Source organism: Muntiacus reevesi, chromosome 3 (assembly GCF_963930625.1).
Source record: "Muntiacus reevesi chromosome 3, mMunRee1.1, whole genome shotgun sequence".
Taxonomy (NCBI): Eukaryota; Metazoa; Chordata; class Mammalia; order Artiodactyla; family Cervidae; genus Muntiacus; species Muntiacus reevesi.
Genome location: NC_089251.1, coordinates 188734865 through 188753433, shown reverse-complemented (window position 1 = coordinate 188753433; position 18569 = coordinate 188734865). Strand labels below are relative to the sequence as shown.

The 18569-nt window shown below is 39.6% G+C and overlaps 2 protein-coding genes across 5 annotated transcripts in view; one reads left to right on the top strand and one right to left on the bottom strand.

Moving 5' to 3' along the window:
• Nucleotides 1-610: 610 nt before the first annotated feature.
• On the top strand, nucleotides 611-14531 carry ARG1 (arginase 1). Of its 2 annotated transcripts, XM_065927793.1 has the most exons (8): nucleotides 611-667; nucleotides 4977-5049; nucleotides 7651-7825; nucleotides 9834-9993; nucleotides 11723-11817; nucleotides 12913-13017; nucleotides 13233-13369; nucleotides 13603-14531. In XM_065927793.1, the coding sequence occupies exons 1-8, from the start codon at nucleotides 611-613 to the stop codon at nucleotides 13767-13769; spliced, it is 969 nt and encodes a 322-aa protein (XP_065783865.1). In that variant the 3' UTR covers nucleotides 13770-14531. The 2 variants fall into 2 exon arrangements, with proteins under 2 accessions (XP_065783865.1, XP_065783866.1); XM_065927794.1 differs by lacking the exons at nucleotides 9834-9993; nucleotides 11723-11817.
• Nucleotides 14532-16517: 1986 nt separating this feature from the next.
• MED23 (mediator complex subunit 23) overlaps nucleotides 16518-18569 on the bottom strand; it is a 43211-nt gene continuing 41159 nt past the window's right edge. For all 3 annotated transcript variants that reach the window (XM_065931335.1, XM_065931336.1, XM_065931337.1), the window contains one exon: nucleotides 16518-17595. In XM_065931335.1, coding sequence (XP_065787407.1) covers nucleotides 17428-17595 — 168 coding nt within the window. In that variant the 3' untranslated portion in view covers nucleotides 16518-17427. The remainder of the gene's footprint in view (nucleotides 17596-18569) is intronic.

Sequence of the window (18569 nt, the reverse complement as noted above, 5' to 3'; positions counted from 1 at the left end):
GGCAATTAATTTTTTCTTTAATTAATAGTCAGAAAAGGAAGTCATATGCCTTCCCTGAGACCTACCCCGGTAGTGTGTGAGGTGTGTCTTGTGGATTAACCATTAATCCTAGAGTGAAAACTGAATTCAGGGTTGTAGGGCTGGAAAAGATGTGAGACACCATCTTGCCAGTCCCCGTTTTTGACCCAGGCAGATGCAAAGACCTGAAAGGGTAAGTACCACGCTCTGAGTTTGCGCTGCTAGAACTACGGCACTTCTGTGGTTATAATTAATTACGGTTAGAAAAGATGACTATGATTAAGAAATCATGGTTGTGATTAGGAAAGATTAATGTTGCCAGGTGGCTTTGTGAACTGGGTGTGAACTGGCTACATGAATGACCTCAATTAATTAGAGACCTAGACTCAGGAGGACTCAAAGTTATTCCGAGGATGAACGTGCTGGACTTGACTGTTGCTTTGGTTCAGTAGGTGGAGCCACTCTTCCTCGTTAGAGTAAACAGATTCAACTCAATTATAAATAGAAAAAATATGTGCCCTCCGCCATTGAGAGTCGCAGAGAGGGACGACTACCTGGAGACCTCGGGTGCCGCGCTGAGAATTGCTGGAGCATGAGTTCCAAGCCACAGTCCGTAGGGATCATCGGAGCTCCTTTCTCAAAGGGCCAGGTGAGTAAAAGCCTGGTTTTGCATAACTAGAGTTTAGCAGAAAAGTTACGAGCTTCAAAACTAGTAAGGTGTTACCGTCTGGTTAGTTAAACAGCCTGATACAACCTGACCTGAAATTTGTATTAAAGTCTTTTCATCATTTTACATCATTGTATAATTATGGTCACAAATCCACTTATAATATTAGATTTGTAACTATAACATGTAATCTCAGCCAGAGCCAGTTTTACTTAAATCTGCTGAACTTTTCCTAATTTTTCGAGAAAATAATTTTGACTGGAAATAGACTATTTCTGCCTTGTAGCTACTCATTTAGGTTTCCATGCTCTTATCACTATTGGTGTTACTGTGTATATGGAGAAGGAGATAGAATTTTAAGAAAATATATATTTTTAGTTATGTAATTAATACATAGAAAAATTCATACATGGGTGGTAAATTTTAAGTTTTAAAAATGTGAATAAACTAAATATTATTGATTTATCAACATTTTGAGTTATTTATATTATTTTAGCACTTTAATGATTCTCTAAAAGTGCTGACTCATGGACTAGGTGGAGTTCTTTGTGTACCTCTCTTTTTTTGTGTGTGTGTGTACCTCTCTTTGAGGGATGAAAAATGAAAAGCGAAAAAGGAAACCCACCTGCAGATTGATCACATTGAAAAGACTATTGGATTTATCAAATTCCCAAGTTGTAAAACATGCCAGCAACACGTAAATATACTGTCCTTTTTTTTTTCTGCCCAGGCACACTCATTCTGGTAAATCTAATGAGATTACAGCTATCTTCAACTCCTCCAAGTGTCTGTGCTAAAGGGGTGTGGGAAGAATAAAAACAAAAGCAAATAAGATAAAGTGTGAATTAAAACTCACCATGCAGATTTTTTTGAGGTTGTGGTTGTTTTAAATGAAGTTTCTCAGGTTTCCTAGACCTTTCTCTTTGCCCAACTGACCAGTGTATTGCTTCTCTTAGTTCTGAGCTCTTGCTTTGCACTCTGTGACTTTTTTATTACAAAACAAATGGGGACAGGTCAGAGGTTAGAGATGCGAACTGCATTTGAAGCCTGCTTCACTTCCCCTGGAAAACTTTCAAAGTTCTCTCCCAAAACACAGGGAGGTTTTGCTGACAAAGAGGTGTTAACTTGTAATGCTGGGCTTAATTGCAAACTCCACAATGTGCTCACCTATTCTGACAGGTTCTAACAAAGATCACAATGAAATAACTGATTTAAAAAAGAAGAAAAGAGGGGAGGGAGGGAGAAAGGAAGAAAGAAGGGGAGAGAGGGAGGGAGGAAATGGTTTGAACATGCTCTGATCCCTGGACCCCAGCAGAAGGCCACACGCTGATGACAACAGCTCCTCTAGGGGATAACATTTTGAAACACAGCCTGGTGCCTTTTCAGTTCTCCATAATTCCTCCTGCCTCTACAGCCGCTCCTTATTAAAACACGGCGCCATGCAAAGAGTAAGACACTGCGACCCGTACACACACAGGAGAATGAAGCTTATATTGTCTTACAACAGTAAGAACTCAGGGAGAGCGTTTTCTACTCTAAGCCATAGCATAGAAGGGAAAAACCAGCCAACATACAAATTTCTGTCCTCAGCCAAAGGACGTAAAATTTGGACAAGCAAGCAAAGGAGAGGATTAAAGGGCAGATGACTAGAAGGTTGAGTCTGAGAAAGAACTCCATCCTCAGCCCCATGCCCTTGCAGGGCGGTGGTTGAGGGGCGGGGGTGGTGGCCAAAAATGAAGTAGGTGTCATATCCATTTCCCCGTTGTGTTAGCTAAGGCTCAGAGGGCTATGGTAATTTGTTCAAGGTCACACGGCTGTGACTGTAATTCCAGACACTGACACCAAAGCCTGTGCTCCTGACGGGCGCTGTTACATCTTTCGTTGAACAGTGGATCTTGGAGTTGCGGTCAATTAGGGATTGGAGCCTAGCTTCCAAGTCAGTAGCGCTAACAAAGAACAATGAGAAAAGTCAGAACATGGGAAGCATTTTAAATCAGATGGGAAATAAAAGCTAAAAAGTGTCACTCTGGGAAGCCGAACAACTGTGTTATTGTAAATATACAGCTAGCCCTCCATATCTGTGGGAAAGTCTTTACTGTCATTTTATGTAAGGCACTGGAGCAGCTGTGTGGGGGAGGGGAGGGCGTCCTGGTCAATCCTGTACAGATCCGGAGGAGGAATTTTAGTATCAGCTAAGGGGTGTATAAGATTTCTTCTTCTTTTTATTTTTTTAATAATTCTGAAAGTTCACAATGGTTTTATTTTTGAAATTTTTATTGAAACATAGTTGATTTACAATGCTTTAGTTTTGAGTGTACAGCAAAATGATTTAATTACATATATGTATAAAATTTTAATTCTTTTCCATTGAAGGTTATTACAAGTTATTGAATATTGTTCTCTGTGCTCAACAGTAGGTCCTCTTTGGTTATCTATTTATATATAATAGTGTGCATATTTTAATCCCAAACTCCTAATTTATCCCCTCATCTCCATCTCCCGTTTGGTAGCCACAAGTTTACTTTCTATGTTGGTCAGTCTATTTTTGTTTTGTAAATAAGTTCATTTGTCAGGAGTGTTTAAAATTTGTTCCAAAGTTTGAAAAGGAGAGGGCAAAGGTCAGGGAGTTTTATAAAAGTGACAGTTTTTGAACATCTACTAAGTGTCAGCTCTATATTAAAAAAATACAGTGCTGGAAGTGTAGAGAAGATTGGACAGAAATCTAATCAGGGAGAGAAAACAATGGCAAATAACTCAAAATCAAGGCAAAATTTCAGCCAAGTGGCACTCTATTGGAGTTTAAAGAAGGAGAAATTGTGTCTACTTGTTGAGGGGGGTAGGGGCGGGAGTCATAAAAAAGGGCGGTGAAGTGAAGGAGCAAACGTGTCTGGCTGGGCATGGTGTTAGGGGGAGTCCCTTGCTGTCAGGGACAGGAATTTGACATGGAGGATTTGCAAGTCATCTGGTAATTTGAGGCGGGAAGAATTTCCGCTTAGTTTGGTGCCACAGTGCAACCCTGAGGATGGACGCAGTGTCTTTCTGCACATCTCCCCACCTGCCAGCAGGCTTCCCAGCGGCACTAGTGGTGAGTGCAGGAGACCTAAGAGACAAGGGCTCGTTCGCTGGTTTGGGAAGATCCCCTGGAGAAGGAAATCCAGAAGGACAACCCCTCTCCAGGATTCTTGCCTGGAGAATTTCATGGACAGAGGAGCCTGGTGGGCTGTAGTCCATGAGGTCGCAAAGTGTTGGACATGACTGAGTGACTAACACTTCCACTTTGTCACTCCCACCTAAAAGCGCAGAGTAACTTTCTCTATTGAAAAGCCTTGTTGGAAATTGGAATCAGAGAAACACATAAAAGAACTGTTTCTTTAGATGGCTTATCTGCCAGGAGGCTGGAGAAGACTTACTGCAAGGAAGAAGCGTGCTAGCTTCCCCAATGTAAAAAGAGCAAAGGTAGAATTGTGCCAACCATGCTTAAACAGGTCAAAACTTGAAACACTGGGTTGGTCTTTGTGAGTTCATCTCCCAAGTGATGATTCTCCCTGCTGCCTCTTTTCTCCACAAGAGCCCTAACTTACTACCATGCAGACCCGCACGTAGGTCTGGCTGATGTCACACTCTTTTTTCACCTTATGTTTTGACTCAAGCTGCTCTCCAGGTTTGCAAAGTTTCTTCATCACCCCATCCATTTTCCTGAATCACCTACTCATGTTGCAGGACTCAGCAGAAATGTCAGCCTGTCCCCTGCAGACTTCTCTGAAACTTGTCCACCCGTGACAGGGTTAGGAACATCCTGTTTTTGTGGTTACAATATCTTGTAACTGTGTTGACGCAAATCTCTAACTATTATAATTGGGATTATTAATAAATATCCAAATCCCCTACTCACTTGTGAGTCACTCAAAGACAAAAGCCCTCTCCTTTGGATCACTGTTTCTCTCTCAGAGTGCTTTTGTACAAAACGTGTCCGCTGTGTTGGTAACACAGTGTGATGGAGAAGAGAAGCTGCAAGGTTGGGGATCCAAACCACCTGGATGTGAACTAAGGCTCTGCCACTTGTTCGCTGTGTGCCTGTAGCAAAGTTATATAACCTTTCTGATTCTATATCATACTCAACATAGGAGTAATTCAATCTACCTCTCTGTGATGACAGTGAGATCATGTAAATTCCTGACCCTGTAGGTACTCAAAAAATGATAGTTGCTCTTCAACTGATTAATGAACAAGGTTTCTATTGTGGGGATTTGATGATATGATAAATCTGAATTACTCTGTTTTCATTGTTCAGCCACGAGGAGGAGTGGAAGAAGGCCCTACAGTACTAAGAAAGGCTGGTCTGCTTGAGAAACTTAAAGAACTAGGTAACTGTTTACTTAATCAATTTTTTACTAAAGTATAGTTGATGTACGATATTATATGTTACATATTTATACAATAGTGATTCATAATTATTTTAAAGGTTACACTCCATTTACAGTTATTGTAAAATGTTGGCTGTATTTCCTATGTTGCACAATATACCCTTGTAGCTTATTTTATTTGTAATAATTTGTACCTCTCAACCCTCTACTCCTATAGTGTCCCTCCCCAACCCCTTCCCCACTGGTAACCACTGGTTCGAACAAGGTAATTTCTAAGTTGAAAGCTGATCAGCACGATTTCTTTCTTACTCTGAAGGAAGGTCCAGGCTTCTGTTAAAAGAGGGTGTGTCTGAAGTGACATACCACAGTGACATAATAGCAGCATTGACTATAACCTTAGAAGTACATCTTATTTAAAAAAAATGCAGTGAAGGAGAGAATGCTCAGTAAACATTGTTGGATGAATATCCTCACTCAGATATTTTGTCTTTCCAGTGAGACTACTCTTTTAGAGAATCTGTGCGTGGAAGAACTAGGGGGTGGGTTGGTGGTAGGGGATCCAGGGAAACTGAAAATGAAAAGCCACGGGCAGCAGAAACTACATTACTAACAAGAGGATACTTATTTGTAAAAAGAAATAAAATAAGATGGTTATATAATAAGAATAACAGTGCCTAGTATTTGCATTAACATCCTAGTATGTGTACATATATACATATATATACACACATGAGCATGCAGATGAAAAGTAATATAATTTTTAAAGTATGGGCTAAAGTAAACGTCATCTTTATATGTAAAACCCCGATGAAATGTTGGGGAGGATATAGACAATCAGAACTCTCATGTATTTCTGCTGGGAATGCATAAATACACCACCACTTTGGAAAGCAGTTTGACAGTTTCTTAAATTAACATGCATTTACCTCTTGACCCAGCAAATCTTCTCCTAGAAATTGACCAAGAGAAGTGAAAACATATACTACAAAGTCTTCTACTTGAATGTTTGTAGTAGCATTATTTATAAAAGTCAGGAAATGGAAACAATAAAATGCTCATCAACTGGTGAGTGGATAAACAAAAAGTGGTACATCTATACCATGGAGGTAATACTCAACGATAAACAGGAACACAGGCAAGAACATGGGTGAATCTCAAAGATATGTTGAATGAAGGAGGCCAGACACAAAAGGCTACAAACTGTATGATTTATATGAAATTCTAGGAAAGACAAAAGCGTAGCAAGAGAGAGATCCGTAGTTGCCTGTGGGAAGGGGCATGGATTGACCTAAATGGCAGGAGGGAATTTGGGGAGTAAAGTGAAAATATTCTAAATCTTTATTATAGTGATACTTGCAAGTCTGTGGATATTTCTGACTTGTACATTTAAAATGAGTGTATTTTAGTGAATAATAATTATACCCCATAAAGTTAAAAAAAAAAAAAAAAGACCCCAAGCGAGGATAGAAAGCTAGATCCCTCAGTTAACAAGCCACATTTTATATCTGCTTGAATCTCTTGAAGGTGTTACTGATTGATGGATACACATGGACTTGTAATAAGTACAGTATATCATGACTGGTTAATTCGGAACACTGTATTGATCCCATATCACACTTTTACATGAAGCCTGTACCTTGAAGCCTAAGCAGGGCCTTTTAGGAAGTGAGTCTAGGTATTTAGAATCTTTGGGTTACCTGCAATTTCTTTATTTAAAAAGTATAAAAATAGGCCCTTTATTTCCTGACCTCATGGAAGCATTAGGCTAATCATATATTCTTATTTAATTCAGACAATCTCATTATGAGGCAGGTACAATGGGCAGGCAGAATAGGAAGCTGAGTGGCTTCAGTTGGTGACAGCTTGGGATGAATCCAAGGGCTCTTAATGTAGTGTAAGGAAGTTGAGAAAATATCAGTGTCTTTTTTTTCTGGGTATAAATATATATTGTTGCTGTTCAATTGGTAAGTTATGTCCAACTCTTGTGACCCCATGGACTGCAGCTGGTCAGACTCCTCTGTCCATGTGATTCTTCAGGCAAGAATACTGGAAAGGGTTGTCATTTCCCTCTCCAGGGGATCTTCCCAACCCAAGGATCAAACCCAGGTCTTCTACTTGGCAGATGGATGTTTTACCACTGAGCCACCTAGGAAGCCCTATATATATATATGTATAAATATATTTTCTTTCTAAAAACAGCTTTTCTATTACCTACACAAAACAAGCTTATCATAGAAAAATAAACAGCACACAAACAGAACCCAAGACAGTGACGCCATGCATCAAGTCCAAGCCTGCTTATCACTGTTAGACTTTCATGTCTAGCCTAACTGACTTGAGTCAAGAAGAATTTGCAGAGAACCCAGTATATAGCAGGCAGCCATGTAGAGCCTAGTATACAGTAGGCACTGGTGTGCAGTGAAGTTGGGATGATGATGTCAGGTAATAGAGGACATAGCTTTTACTTTCATGAGTTTTTACAGCCATTCCGGGTTCTTTTTCTTTTTTTTTTTTTTTGTAAATACACCTATTTGGTAAAATTGGAATCATCCTACAGTCTGTTTTGTAATCTCCTTTAGTAACCTAAACTTTTAATTATAGAGTATGATGTGAAAGATTATGGGGACCTGTCCTTTGTCGATGACCCTGATGACAGTCCCTTTCAAATCGTGAAGAATCCAAGGTGTGTGGGAGAAGCAAATAAAAAGCTGGCTGATGTGGTGGCGGAAGTCAAGAAGACTGGAAGGATCAGCCTTGTCCTGGGCGGAGACCACAGGTCTTTTTTTTAATGCTTATCTCTATGGGAGTCTGGTATAAATACAGTGGAGGAAGTATAACCAAAACCATGAGGGAAGTCAAGAAGACTGGAAGGATCAGCCTTGTCCTGGGCGGAGACAACAGGTCTTTTTTTTAATGCTTATCTCTATGGGAGTCTGGTATAAATACAGTGGAGGAAGTATAACCAAAACCATGAGAAGAGAGAAAATAGGAAAGGAAAGTATTGATCAATATTTTACACCACATTTTCTGCCTTGTTTCTTTTAATTTTATTGATTACTACTTTATTTTGGAAACAAAAATTTCCTTCTATTTGAAGTCTTGCATGACCTTTCTCTATGACAGCAGAAAATAAATGGTATGTGAATGAATTTCAGCAAAATAGTCAAGCTTACACTCCTAAATAAATAAGCACTGAGGAAATTAATAGCCAGCCTATTGTACTTGATTAGTGATAATAGAAATAACTTATTTATGTCAAGAATTAAAACATGTGTTTCCCACTATCAAAGTAATAATTATCAAATTTTTTAAATATACATGCATATGTAAAAGAAAAAAATAGTGGCAATTGTATTCTCTAAAAACCATTACTACTAGAATTTTGAAAATCTGTTACATTTCCTTTCTGCCATAACTTTTTCCTTGTATATAATTTTAACAATTGTATGCATTATCCTGTTTTGTTCTTCATCTACACTACAGATTTCCTTATGTTATTAATACCTCACAATACATATGAGTGCTAATTTTTACTGTTGCTTGATATTTCATCTAGGTATGATCTCTCTCTCTCTCTCTCTCTCTCTCTCTATATATATATATATATATTCATTTGTCAGATATTCAGATTATTTTCAAATTTCACCATTATGAATAATGCAGCAAAGATGTTTGCGCATGAGTCTTCCCATGTTTACTCTCAAGGTCCTAGGACATGTAATCAGAAGTATGATTAGATCACAAGTACAAAGATTACAATGACTCTTAATGCAGGAGTTAATTACTTCAGCCCCCTCCATATTTTCCTTGAAAGCCAAAGTGTTTTCAGGACTTCTGTGACAAAACTTCACATTGAGAAACTGGAGCTCTCTTTTTTAAGTAAAAAAATTTGTAAGTGGGGAATTTTAAGAGTGGCACGTGGACAAAGAAAAAGAAACCTGAAGGGAGAGAGAAACAGCGTGGTGCTGAATCATCAGTGCCTGAACATCAAGCAGAGACTGCTTCTGAGAGTTCATGGTTCTCTGCGGGGTTCCTGACCTTTCACAAGGGGGAGAATGCAGACATTGTGTGGCAAATCCTGATCTTTTATCTTTTGTGTAAGATATTACTTAGCTTTGCCATTCCGGCAAGTTTTCTAGAGCTGGGAGTGTTTGAGATGAATTTCAAGGGTTCTGGACCTGGCTAAGAGTGAGTCCTTAAATATGTAGCAGTAGTGTAGTAAGTTCCAGCAGAGGATCTGAATGTTGAAATAGAGTGAGCTTCCAGGATACATTGGCCAAAGTGGATGTCAGGGGTTTGAGTGATGTTCCCCAATTGTAAAAGAATTGGATTTTAAGAAAAATGGGAGGACTCTGTCATAATTCACTTGGGAGAATTAAGTATTTTCCAAGAGAGATGAGAGTACAGAAAATGAGCCTGTTTTAACCCTGAGAACTGAGTGATATCTCATGCTAAAAAACTTCTTGTGTGGCTACTGTCTTTTCACACATTTAATTTTTAGTTAAACTAGAATTTACAATTTTATTAGAAGGTGGTTTTGAAGAAAAGTAAAAGTTTTTTTAGTAATGCTGTTACAGTGAATAAATATAACTTGTTAGTAAATATTGTGTTAGGTATACTTTCTCTAGTGTTGCGATTGTTTAATTGGCATCTTCAGTTTAAAATCTTTCAGAAATATTAGCCACTTTGACTTAAAGGAAAATCAGGCAAGAATATTACATAAATGATATGATATATGTACTGAAACTGCAAACCTGATGTTCACACGAACTTTTCCTTTAAAGTATGGCGATCGGCAGCATCTCCGGCCATGCCAGGGTCCACCCAGATCTCTGTGTTATCTGGGTGGATGCTCACACTGACGTCAACACTCCACTGACAACGACAACGGGGAACTTGCATGGCCAACCTGTGTCTTTCGTTCTGAAGGAACTAAAGGAAAAGGTAAGCAGCTGGCTGGTGTTCTGTTACAAAAGAGTTATCTTTAGCAGAAGTTCAGCAGCCAGAAGGAAAGTAAGAACCCCTGTGCCACTTTATTCCTGATTAATTTTCAAACCATCTTCTCAGCAGCCAATAAGCAATGGGGGGAGGTGGACAGAGGTAGTGAACTCTCTCTCTACATTTTTAATAGTCTGCAAGCTGACTCCGGGTGTAGCTTCCCTTTTGTTTATCTTTTTCTCCTCCTCAGAATTCCAAATGGTTTATGTAGATTCTCTGCTCTCAGGAAGGTAGAACACAATTCTCCGCTCCTAAGCAGAGAATACGGCTGCTTACAGTTGAGTCGTCCCCTAAGGTCGTATGAATTCCCAGCAAGGCCAGCGTTCTCAGGACCATGGTGCTCTCCAGACGGCTCCCATGGGTGCTCTCCAGACGGCTCCCATGGGTGCTGTTTCTGCTCCTACAGTCACCCCAGCATGAGATTTGGCCCCTTACATCTCTAGGTTTAGAGAGATGAAGACCTGAAGTGAAGCAGTTCTAAGGGCTGGTGACACAGGGGACAGGGGTCGGGGCACAGCCTGCTGTTTCAGACACATGATCCTTCTAGAAAGGGCAGGCAGGCCTCCGCAGCACGAGGTTGGGGGGTGAGGCAGACCAGCGGGTGACTGCAGAGGGGAGGCTGCAGATGGTGTGCTTGCTCCTCGCTGGGTGGGCAAAAGCCTCCAGTCCTCGGCGCCCCCATCCTTTTGATTCTTAGTAGGTGGGGCAGAGAGGAATCCTTTATGACCAAGTGAGCAAAGGGTCAGAGGTTAACACACACACCAAATGTGGAGAAAGGCAAGGACCATAACTCTGCTCCCGGTGCCTCCTCTTTTGGTTACACGCCCCACAGCCTCTCATTCTAACCAAGTGTCCCCTCACAACACAGGGCCTTTTCAAACATGGAGATTTTAAATGCAGATTATGATGGCTTATTATTTAACATCTTTACTATGAGAAGCACCCGTCTAAATCACAAGAGGGAGAACTATCTCCTTGCTCTCTGGAAACTTCTTTTCTAAAAAATGTAAGATGAAATTTCAGAATAAGATTTAACATTGTGGTTCATAATTTTTATTGATATGCTACCAATAAAACAATTTTTATTGATACAACTGTAGTAAGTTGGACAATGTGATGATACTTGGGGATCCAAACCTCCTTATGTTAAATGTCAGCAGCAATATTTTCCAAACAGTTGACCAACATGGTTGGTTTATATACCTACAAATGCGTCGTGAGCTCGTAAGACAGCCAAGCTAGGGACATTTGAAGACGAGGTCAAACCAAAGGTCTGACTGAAAATTTTCATCAGCCACTCTAAACCATCCTCTGAATAAATGCTGTTTTGAAAAAGAGAAGAAAAGAAGGAAGCTACAAAAGCACACTGATTTCTTTATAGAAGAGTTCCAGGAGAACAGGGCCCAGTGAAAACGGAGTGTAGAGCAGGTAAATGCTGACAAATGGTTCAGGTTAGGTCTGGGATACCAGGTGAGGCTGGGTAAGGCCAAAGCAACCAAGGGTAGCACAGGGGGACAGACGTTCTCTTCCTAAGTTTGTACTATATTTTAATGATTTCCTTGAATTTTATGTTCTGAATATAAGATACATGCAATCTAACATGTGTCCTTAACTTTCAATGTAAGATTTGCTCAAGAGAAGCATATATAACCCAATGGAACCATTGCAATTCTAGATGCCCGAGGTCCCAGGATTCTACTGGGTGACTCCCTGCATATCTGCCAAAGACATTGTGTATATTGGTCTGAGAGATGTGGACCCTGCGGAACAGTAAGTTTATTCCTTGATGTGTCCTTGATGTGGTTTACCTTCCTTTTTGTCCTTTCTCATGTGTGTGCTGGTCAAGTCAATGAGAAAAAATTATTTTCAATACCAAGTCTATAAATCTATATGTGTGTGCTCAGACACTCAGTTGTGCCTGACTCTGCAGCCCCATGGACTGTAGCCTGCCAGGCTCCTCTGTTCATGGGATTCTCCTAGCAAGAAAACTGGAGTGGGTTCCCATTTCCTCCTCCAGGGGATCTTCCCCACCCACGGATAGAGATAAGAGAATATAGTCTCTTAAGTCTCCTGCATTGGGAGGCAGATTCTTTACCACTAGCACCACCCAGGAAGCCCCATATATCTATATCTGTGTCTAAGTGCATGCTAAGTCACTTCAGTCATGTCTGACTCTTTGAACCGTTATGGACTGTAGCCCGCCAGGCTTCTCTTTCTGTGGGATTCTCCAGGCAAGAATACTGGAATGGGTTGCCATACCCTCCTCCAGGGGATCTTTCCATCCCAGGGATCGAACCCACGTCTCTTATGTCTCCTGCATTGACAGATGGATTCTTTATTGCTGAGCCACCTAGGAAGCCTGTCTGTATCTAGATCTGTATCTATATACACACGTATATACACATATGAGCTTCCTGGGTGGCTCAGCGGCAAAGAATCTGCCTGCCAATGCAGAAGACGTTGCTGCCTTTCTCTAGCTGCAATGAGTGAAGGCGACTTTGTTGTGGTGCTTGGGCTTCTCAATGTGGTGGTTTCCACTGTTGTGGAGCACGGGCCCTAGAACATGGGGGCTTCAGCAGTTGCAGTGTGAGGGCTCAGCAGTCGTGGCTCATGGGCTCTGGAACGCTGGTTCAGGAGCTGTGGCACACACTAGCTTAGTTGCTCTGCAGCACGTGGTATCTTTCCAGACTAGGGACCGAACCCACATCCGCTGCATTGCAAAGTGGATTATCAACCAGTGGACCACCAGGGAAGCCCCCTAAATAATTTTTGAATCCTTACCACATTGATCTTTTCTCTAAAAGGAAACAAGAGGGTCAGCCTCCTTATAAACTGTAGATTATCTTAGTATCTTCTCTTTCATAGCTATATTTTGAAAACTCTGGGAATTAAATACTTTTCAATGACTGAAGTGGATAAACTGGGAATTGGCAAGGTGATGGAAGAAACATTCAGCTATCTTCTAGGAAGGTATGATGCCTCTGTGTGTGTGTATGTAAACATAAATATTATTAAAAGGACTTGCTACTAACACTAGTCAATGTAAGTTATTAACAAAGCCTCCAAGTACAATCATGAAAGTTCACGAGGTTGTTACTTTTTGTAAAACAAAGTAAGAAATGTATTTTTCTACTAAATATTAAACCACCAACTTTAACTTGAATTCCTTTCCCACCTTTTAAAAGAAAGAAAAGGCCAATTCATCTGAGCTTTGATGTTGATGGACTGGACCCATCTTTCACGCCAGCTACTGGCACACCAGTCCAAGGAGGTCTATCTTACAGAGAAGGTCTCTACATCACAGAAGAAATTTACAAAACAGGTGAGTAAAAATCTGAGTGAACACAAGAGGAAGTGTACACCTGGCCAATATATATTGATACCTCCCTGATCTGAAAACAAAGCCCCAACTTGACACTTCCTGAATGCCTGTTGCATAATACGATGACTGAAATGTTTTCAGTTGCACTCCTGGACAATGTTTCAAGCCAGTCTGTACTAAATTACAAATATCAGCTATTTAATAAATTACATTATTTCCATTTGTTGTTGTAGGGTTACTCTCAGGATTAGATATAATGGAGGTGAATCCATCTCTGGGGAAGACACCAGAAGAAGTGACTCGAACAGTGAACACAACAGTAGCAGTAACTATGGCTTGCTTTGGGGTTGCTCGAGAGGGTAACCATAAACCTATTGATTACCTTAGACCACCAAAGTAAATGTGGAATCATCATATAAAAAAACTCACAGCTAAATGACATAATTAGCAAATCTAATAGTTTAAAGTTAGTTATTGTACCAAAGATTTGGTCTTTCGGGAAAATCTTTTGCCTTGGTAAATATTAGTACAACTAGTATAAACTGTATCAACTCCCTCTTGGTGTGAAATTCAAGATATGGAAATGCTAACTTTTGTGAAATTAAAAAGTTTATATTCCCATTTTGGCAAAAGACTTATCCTTAGAGAAACATACATTCATTTCCAAATAAAAATTTGCTGGCATTAAAAATAAACACTTTTATCAGCCCCCACCTGTATAGTGGGACTCCTGATATCAGGAGATAAAGCTACCCAACCTGAAAAGGGACCATATTTCCATGCTGTTCAAAGCTGTGATGCCTAGAAACTGCTCTTCTCTATCTCTTTATGATTCTGTCATCCCTATACAAGTTTCTAAATACACGCAACACACACAGACACTGACACACACACACATCCTGCTTAAGACTACCATAAATACTTAAAAAACCACATGGAAATCATTATCCCCAAAACACTGTAAGACCTTGGTTAAGTTATTTTCACTCTTTTGCTCTGGTTCCCTCATCTGTAAAATGGATTATTATAAGGTTTGGGCAATCTCTAAGTTCATTGACGTTAGATGACCATGTTTCACTTTTTTTAAACCTCAAGTATGATCTTGGTTAATATGTTAAGCATGGCAGCTATTAAGACAATCTTTGGGAAACAGAGAAATCAACTATTTTTGTTTCTGCTGCTGCTGCTGCTGCTAAGTCGCCTCAGTCGTGTTCAACTCTGTGTGACCCCGTAGACGGCAGCCCACCAGGCTCCCCCGTCCCTGGGATTCTCCAGGCAAGAACACTGGAGTGGGTTGCCATTTCCTTCTCCAATGCATGAGAGTGAAAAGTGAAAGCGAAGTTGCTCAGTCGTGTCCGACTTGCAGCGACCCCAGGGACTGCAGCCTACCAGGCTCCTCTGTCTATGGGATTTTCCAGGCAAGAGTATTGGAATGGGTTGCCATTGCCTTCTCCATTTTTGTTTTTAATATATGCTAATTTAGGTTGCAATTTAACTGAAAATTATCTGTGGCTTCCAAATGCCCCACCTTTCACTTATTTCAGTTGGTAAAGAATCTGCCTGCAATACAGGAGACCTGGCTTTGATCCCTGGGTCAGGAGGAGCCCCTGGAGAAGGGAATGACAACCCACTCCAGAATTCTTGCCTGGAGAATTCCATGGATAGAGAAGCCTGGCAGGCTACAGTCCAAGAGGTCCCAAACAGTCAGACACTACTGAGCAACTAACACTTTCCCAAGTTTCCAAATGCTTCACCTTTTACTCATTGCAGTTAAGAGTGTGCTCACTGGTTGAACTCCTGAACATCCTAAAAACTCATTTCAGTTCTATTATATAGTGAAGGAAGTGGGAAAGTAAGTGAAAATAAACTAGAATCAAAACAAGGGAAGTGAACTCTTTCCCTTTCCTCCAACTTACAAGGAACTCAAAGTGGAGTCTGTAATGAAGCAGGCTCCATGAAAGAATTTTTACTATTATTCTTTTTTTAAAAAAATTAATTTATTTTTTTATTGAAGGATAATTGCTTTACAGAATTTTGCTGCTTCCTGTCAAACCTCAACATGAATCACCCATAGGCATACATATATCCCCTCCCTTTTGTTATTCTTTATGTGTTAAAAGAACCTCTATCATCTGATTGTCTACCTGCAATACAGAATTTTAAACCTGTTGACACTATGGACTTTGTAGAATAAGTGTTTTACTGAATAACTTTTAGATAGGAGCAACTATAATGGATCTTACTCTAGAGAACATTATCCAGTACAGCAGTCACAGGCAGTTAAATTAATTAAAGTTTAATAAAATATTCAGTTGTACAATGTGAGTGCTCAACAAGCACATGGAGCTTCTAACTATTGAACTGCCCAGCACAGACATGACTGTTTCCACCATTGCAGAAATGCCTAATGAACACAGCCATGCTCAAGTTATTATTAGTTTTCAAAACGAAAAACTTTAGCATGTAATGGATGTAAGTATTTTTTTCTCAGCTGTATTCTAAACACAGATTAAACTTGTCTCCTATTAATGTCTCTGATTAATACTAACCTCTTAAAAGCCTATTTGTGGAAATCATATTCCCTTTTTTAAAGCTAGAGAGGAAAAACTGAATTTTTAATAAAATTAACTGGAATGTGTATGTCCTTAAGAAACTGACATTGAATTTTTCTCCTTATTCTATTTGTATAATACTATTGTTACAATTATTTCTATTCTGGGATCTCAAAGCAATATATTCCTTGAGGCAGCAAGAATATACCGAGACAAGGTTAAGAGTAATACTTGAAATTATTTCTAGTATAAAATTGCTGGAGAATTTTAAGAATATCATTAGCTTAGAAAAATTGTTTATACCATTATACAAATTTTAAGCTGTCCTTGCATGGCAAATAAAGATCTAGTGATTATAAAAATATGAATCATGAAGAAGATAAAAGCCTAGGAGGAATGATTAGGAAATAGAAATTCGCAGTTAAACTTCACTAATTCTTTTTAAAAAAAATCAGTACCTCTTAATTCCTAGGTTAATGTCAGTCATTGACTATAGTGTACAATCCATGGAGGTGGCTCAGTTCTGTTCTAATCCAGCCAGTACATTGCCTGGCACCCAGCAGACGCTCATTCAAACTGAGTAATTAATCAGACAGTTTATTCGTTCAACAGATTTTACTAATTATTTTCCAAGTCTTTCACAATCTTAATGCCACACCCCCAAAATAACAGTATGTCTCTCAAAATCTAATAAACTCTATAGAACCAAAATGTATATGAAATTTAAAAATATAAATATTTTAAAAATTTAAGACTATAAAAATTCAAAGAATCACATCATCTGCCAGGTAAGTGTGTCAACCTGGAAAAGTAACTGATTTTTAAAAACAGGGATTGAAGAATCACCATTTAAGCATGATTTTCTTAAGTTACGTTATCTTCTTACATGGCTTCCAACTCATTTCATACAGTAAGTTCAAGTCCACAGCAAAGGCAAAACCTTGCCAATCTACTTCAATAGAAATATTAGCCTGTTTACTTGGAAATCTATGATAAAAAGTTTAAGCCATTTTAAAAAGAATATGAAACTGTGTTTGCTCCTGTAATGCAATGAAATCTAGAGTCATTTACTTGACAAAAATCTCTTGTTGCAAAGATATACCAAAAGAGATTTATGTATAAAAGCATTTGTAATAACTATTTTACATGTGTGGTGCCTTTAAAACTGGATTTGAAGACTGAATAAGTTATTAATACTAAAAAATAAAAACAAAAACAGTGGCCAAAGCAGGAAAGACTGAGAGTGCCTGGTAAAGGTCATTTGATCAGATATGTCAATGTTCCTAGGTAGCTCTAGTACCTGGTTGCAGATATGAACATCGTGTAGTTTACTTAATCTCTTAGAGACAAAGCAACAGAAAGACAGGGGTTGGAGGTCAACAGATTCACCATATGAATCAAAATAAAACAACCTGAACGCCGCTGGCTCTGCTCCACCACAACGCAGCACCCTCAGGTTCAGGTTTAGCAGGCTCAGGTCTGCTCTCGGCGCGGCACACTCTGGCTTCACTGGGTCACTGGCAGAGACGCTGGCCCCTGGGCCGGCTGAGGAGCTGGAGACCCGCTGCTGACGGCCTGCGGAGGCACGGCGGCCGGCTCCATCTTGCTGATGTGGGTGATGAACCGAAGACGGAGCTTCAGAGCCGGTTTTAGGTTACAGATGATCTTTTCTACCTAAAACACAAAAGCACAATGAAACATATTTTCACCAGAGAAGTTCAATTTCCCACTTTTAAAGAAGTGATTTACACATTTCCTGAGACAATAAACCAGGGAGGGCAACGGGTGGATAAGTCTCTCTCATGTTTTGTGTTTTAACAAAAGCAGGTAAAACTCTTTCTTAGCTGAAAAAGGCGCGTGTGTCCCTCACGCACATATTACAGACACGTACATTTGCGTACGTGCATCTACTATATATGCATACACTTAACAGAAACATACTCGCTGACCTGAGCAGCAGTCATCCTCCTGCCAAAAGCCAGTAGAGTTTACACTGGGGGTTCTGCACATCCACCAAGGGACTCATCCTTTTAAAATGCCATCTTTATACAAAGCACCGTTATAGTTCAAAGATCTTTGAATAGCTTAAGTTCAAAACATTTATCTATACAGTTAACTTTTTTGGTTTTGATTTACATCTGGAATTCAAACTAAATCATATTAGACTTACTCTTACTTAAAACGCTTTAAAGAAATAAACACATAAAGTTGTTCCATAGCGTTCTTAGTTTTACTTATATGTTCTTGGATCTTACCAGGAAAGATTAGTCCATTAAAAATTCTTCCTTTCTGTATTCCCTTGTGTCAAAGCTTCTTAGGCTCAAATATAAGGAATATGCTATAGAAAACATTTCTGTATTGGTTTCCACTTGACAATCCTGTGGAGGTGTAAAGGAGTCAACACCCTCCCCACTCCATGTCGCCAGCTTCAAAGAGTGAGTCCTGCAGACTAGGATTCCCAAGCTTGTGTATATCAATGTATATTCCTTTCCCATTTTAGAGAGAAATAACATTAAAGTGTGGAAAGGAGGTCACTTAACTTCACCTATTTGCCCTCCCTCTACCCTTCTAAAAGAGCAGAGATTCTGGTTCCAACAGACAGGAAACTCAGGATTTAAAGAGGTATTTAAGGAGGTCCTTTGCACTTG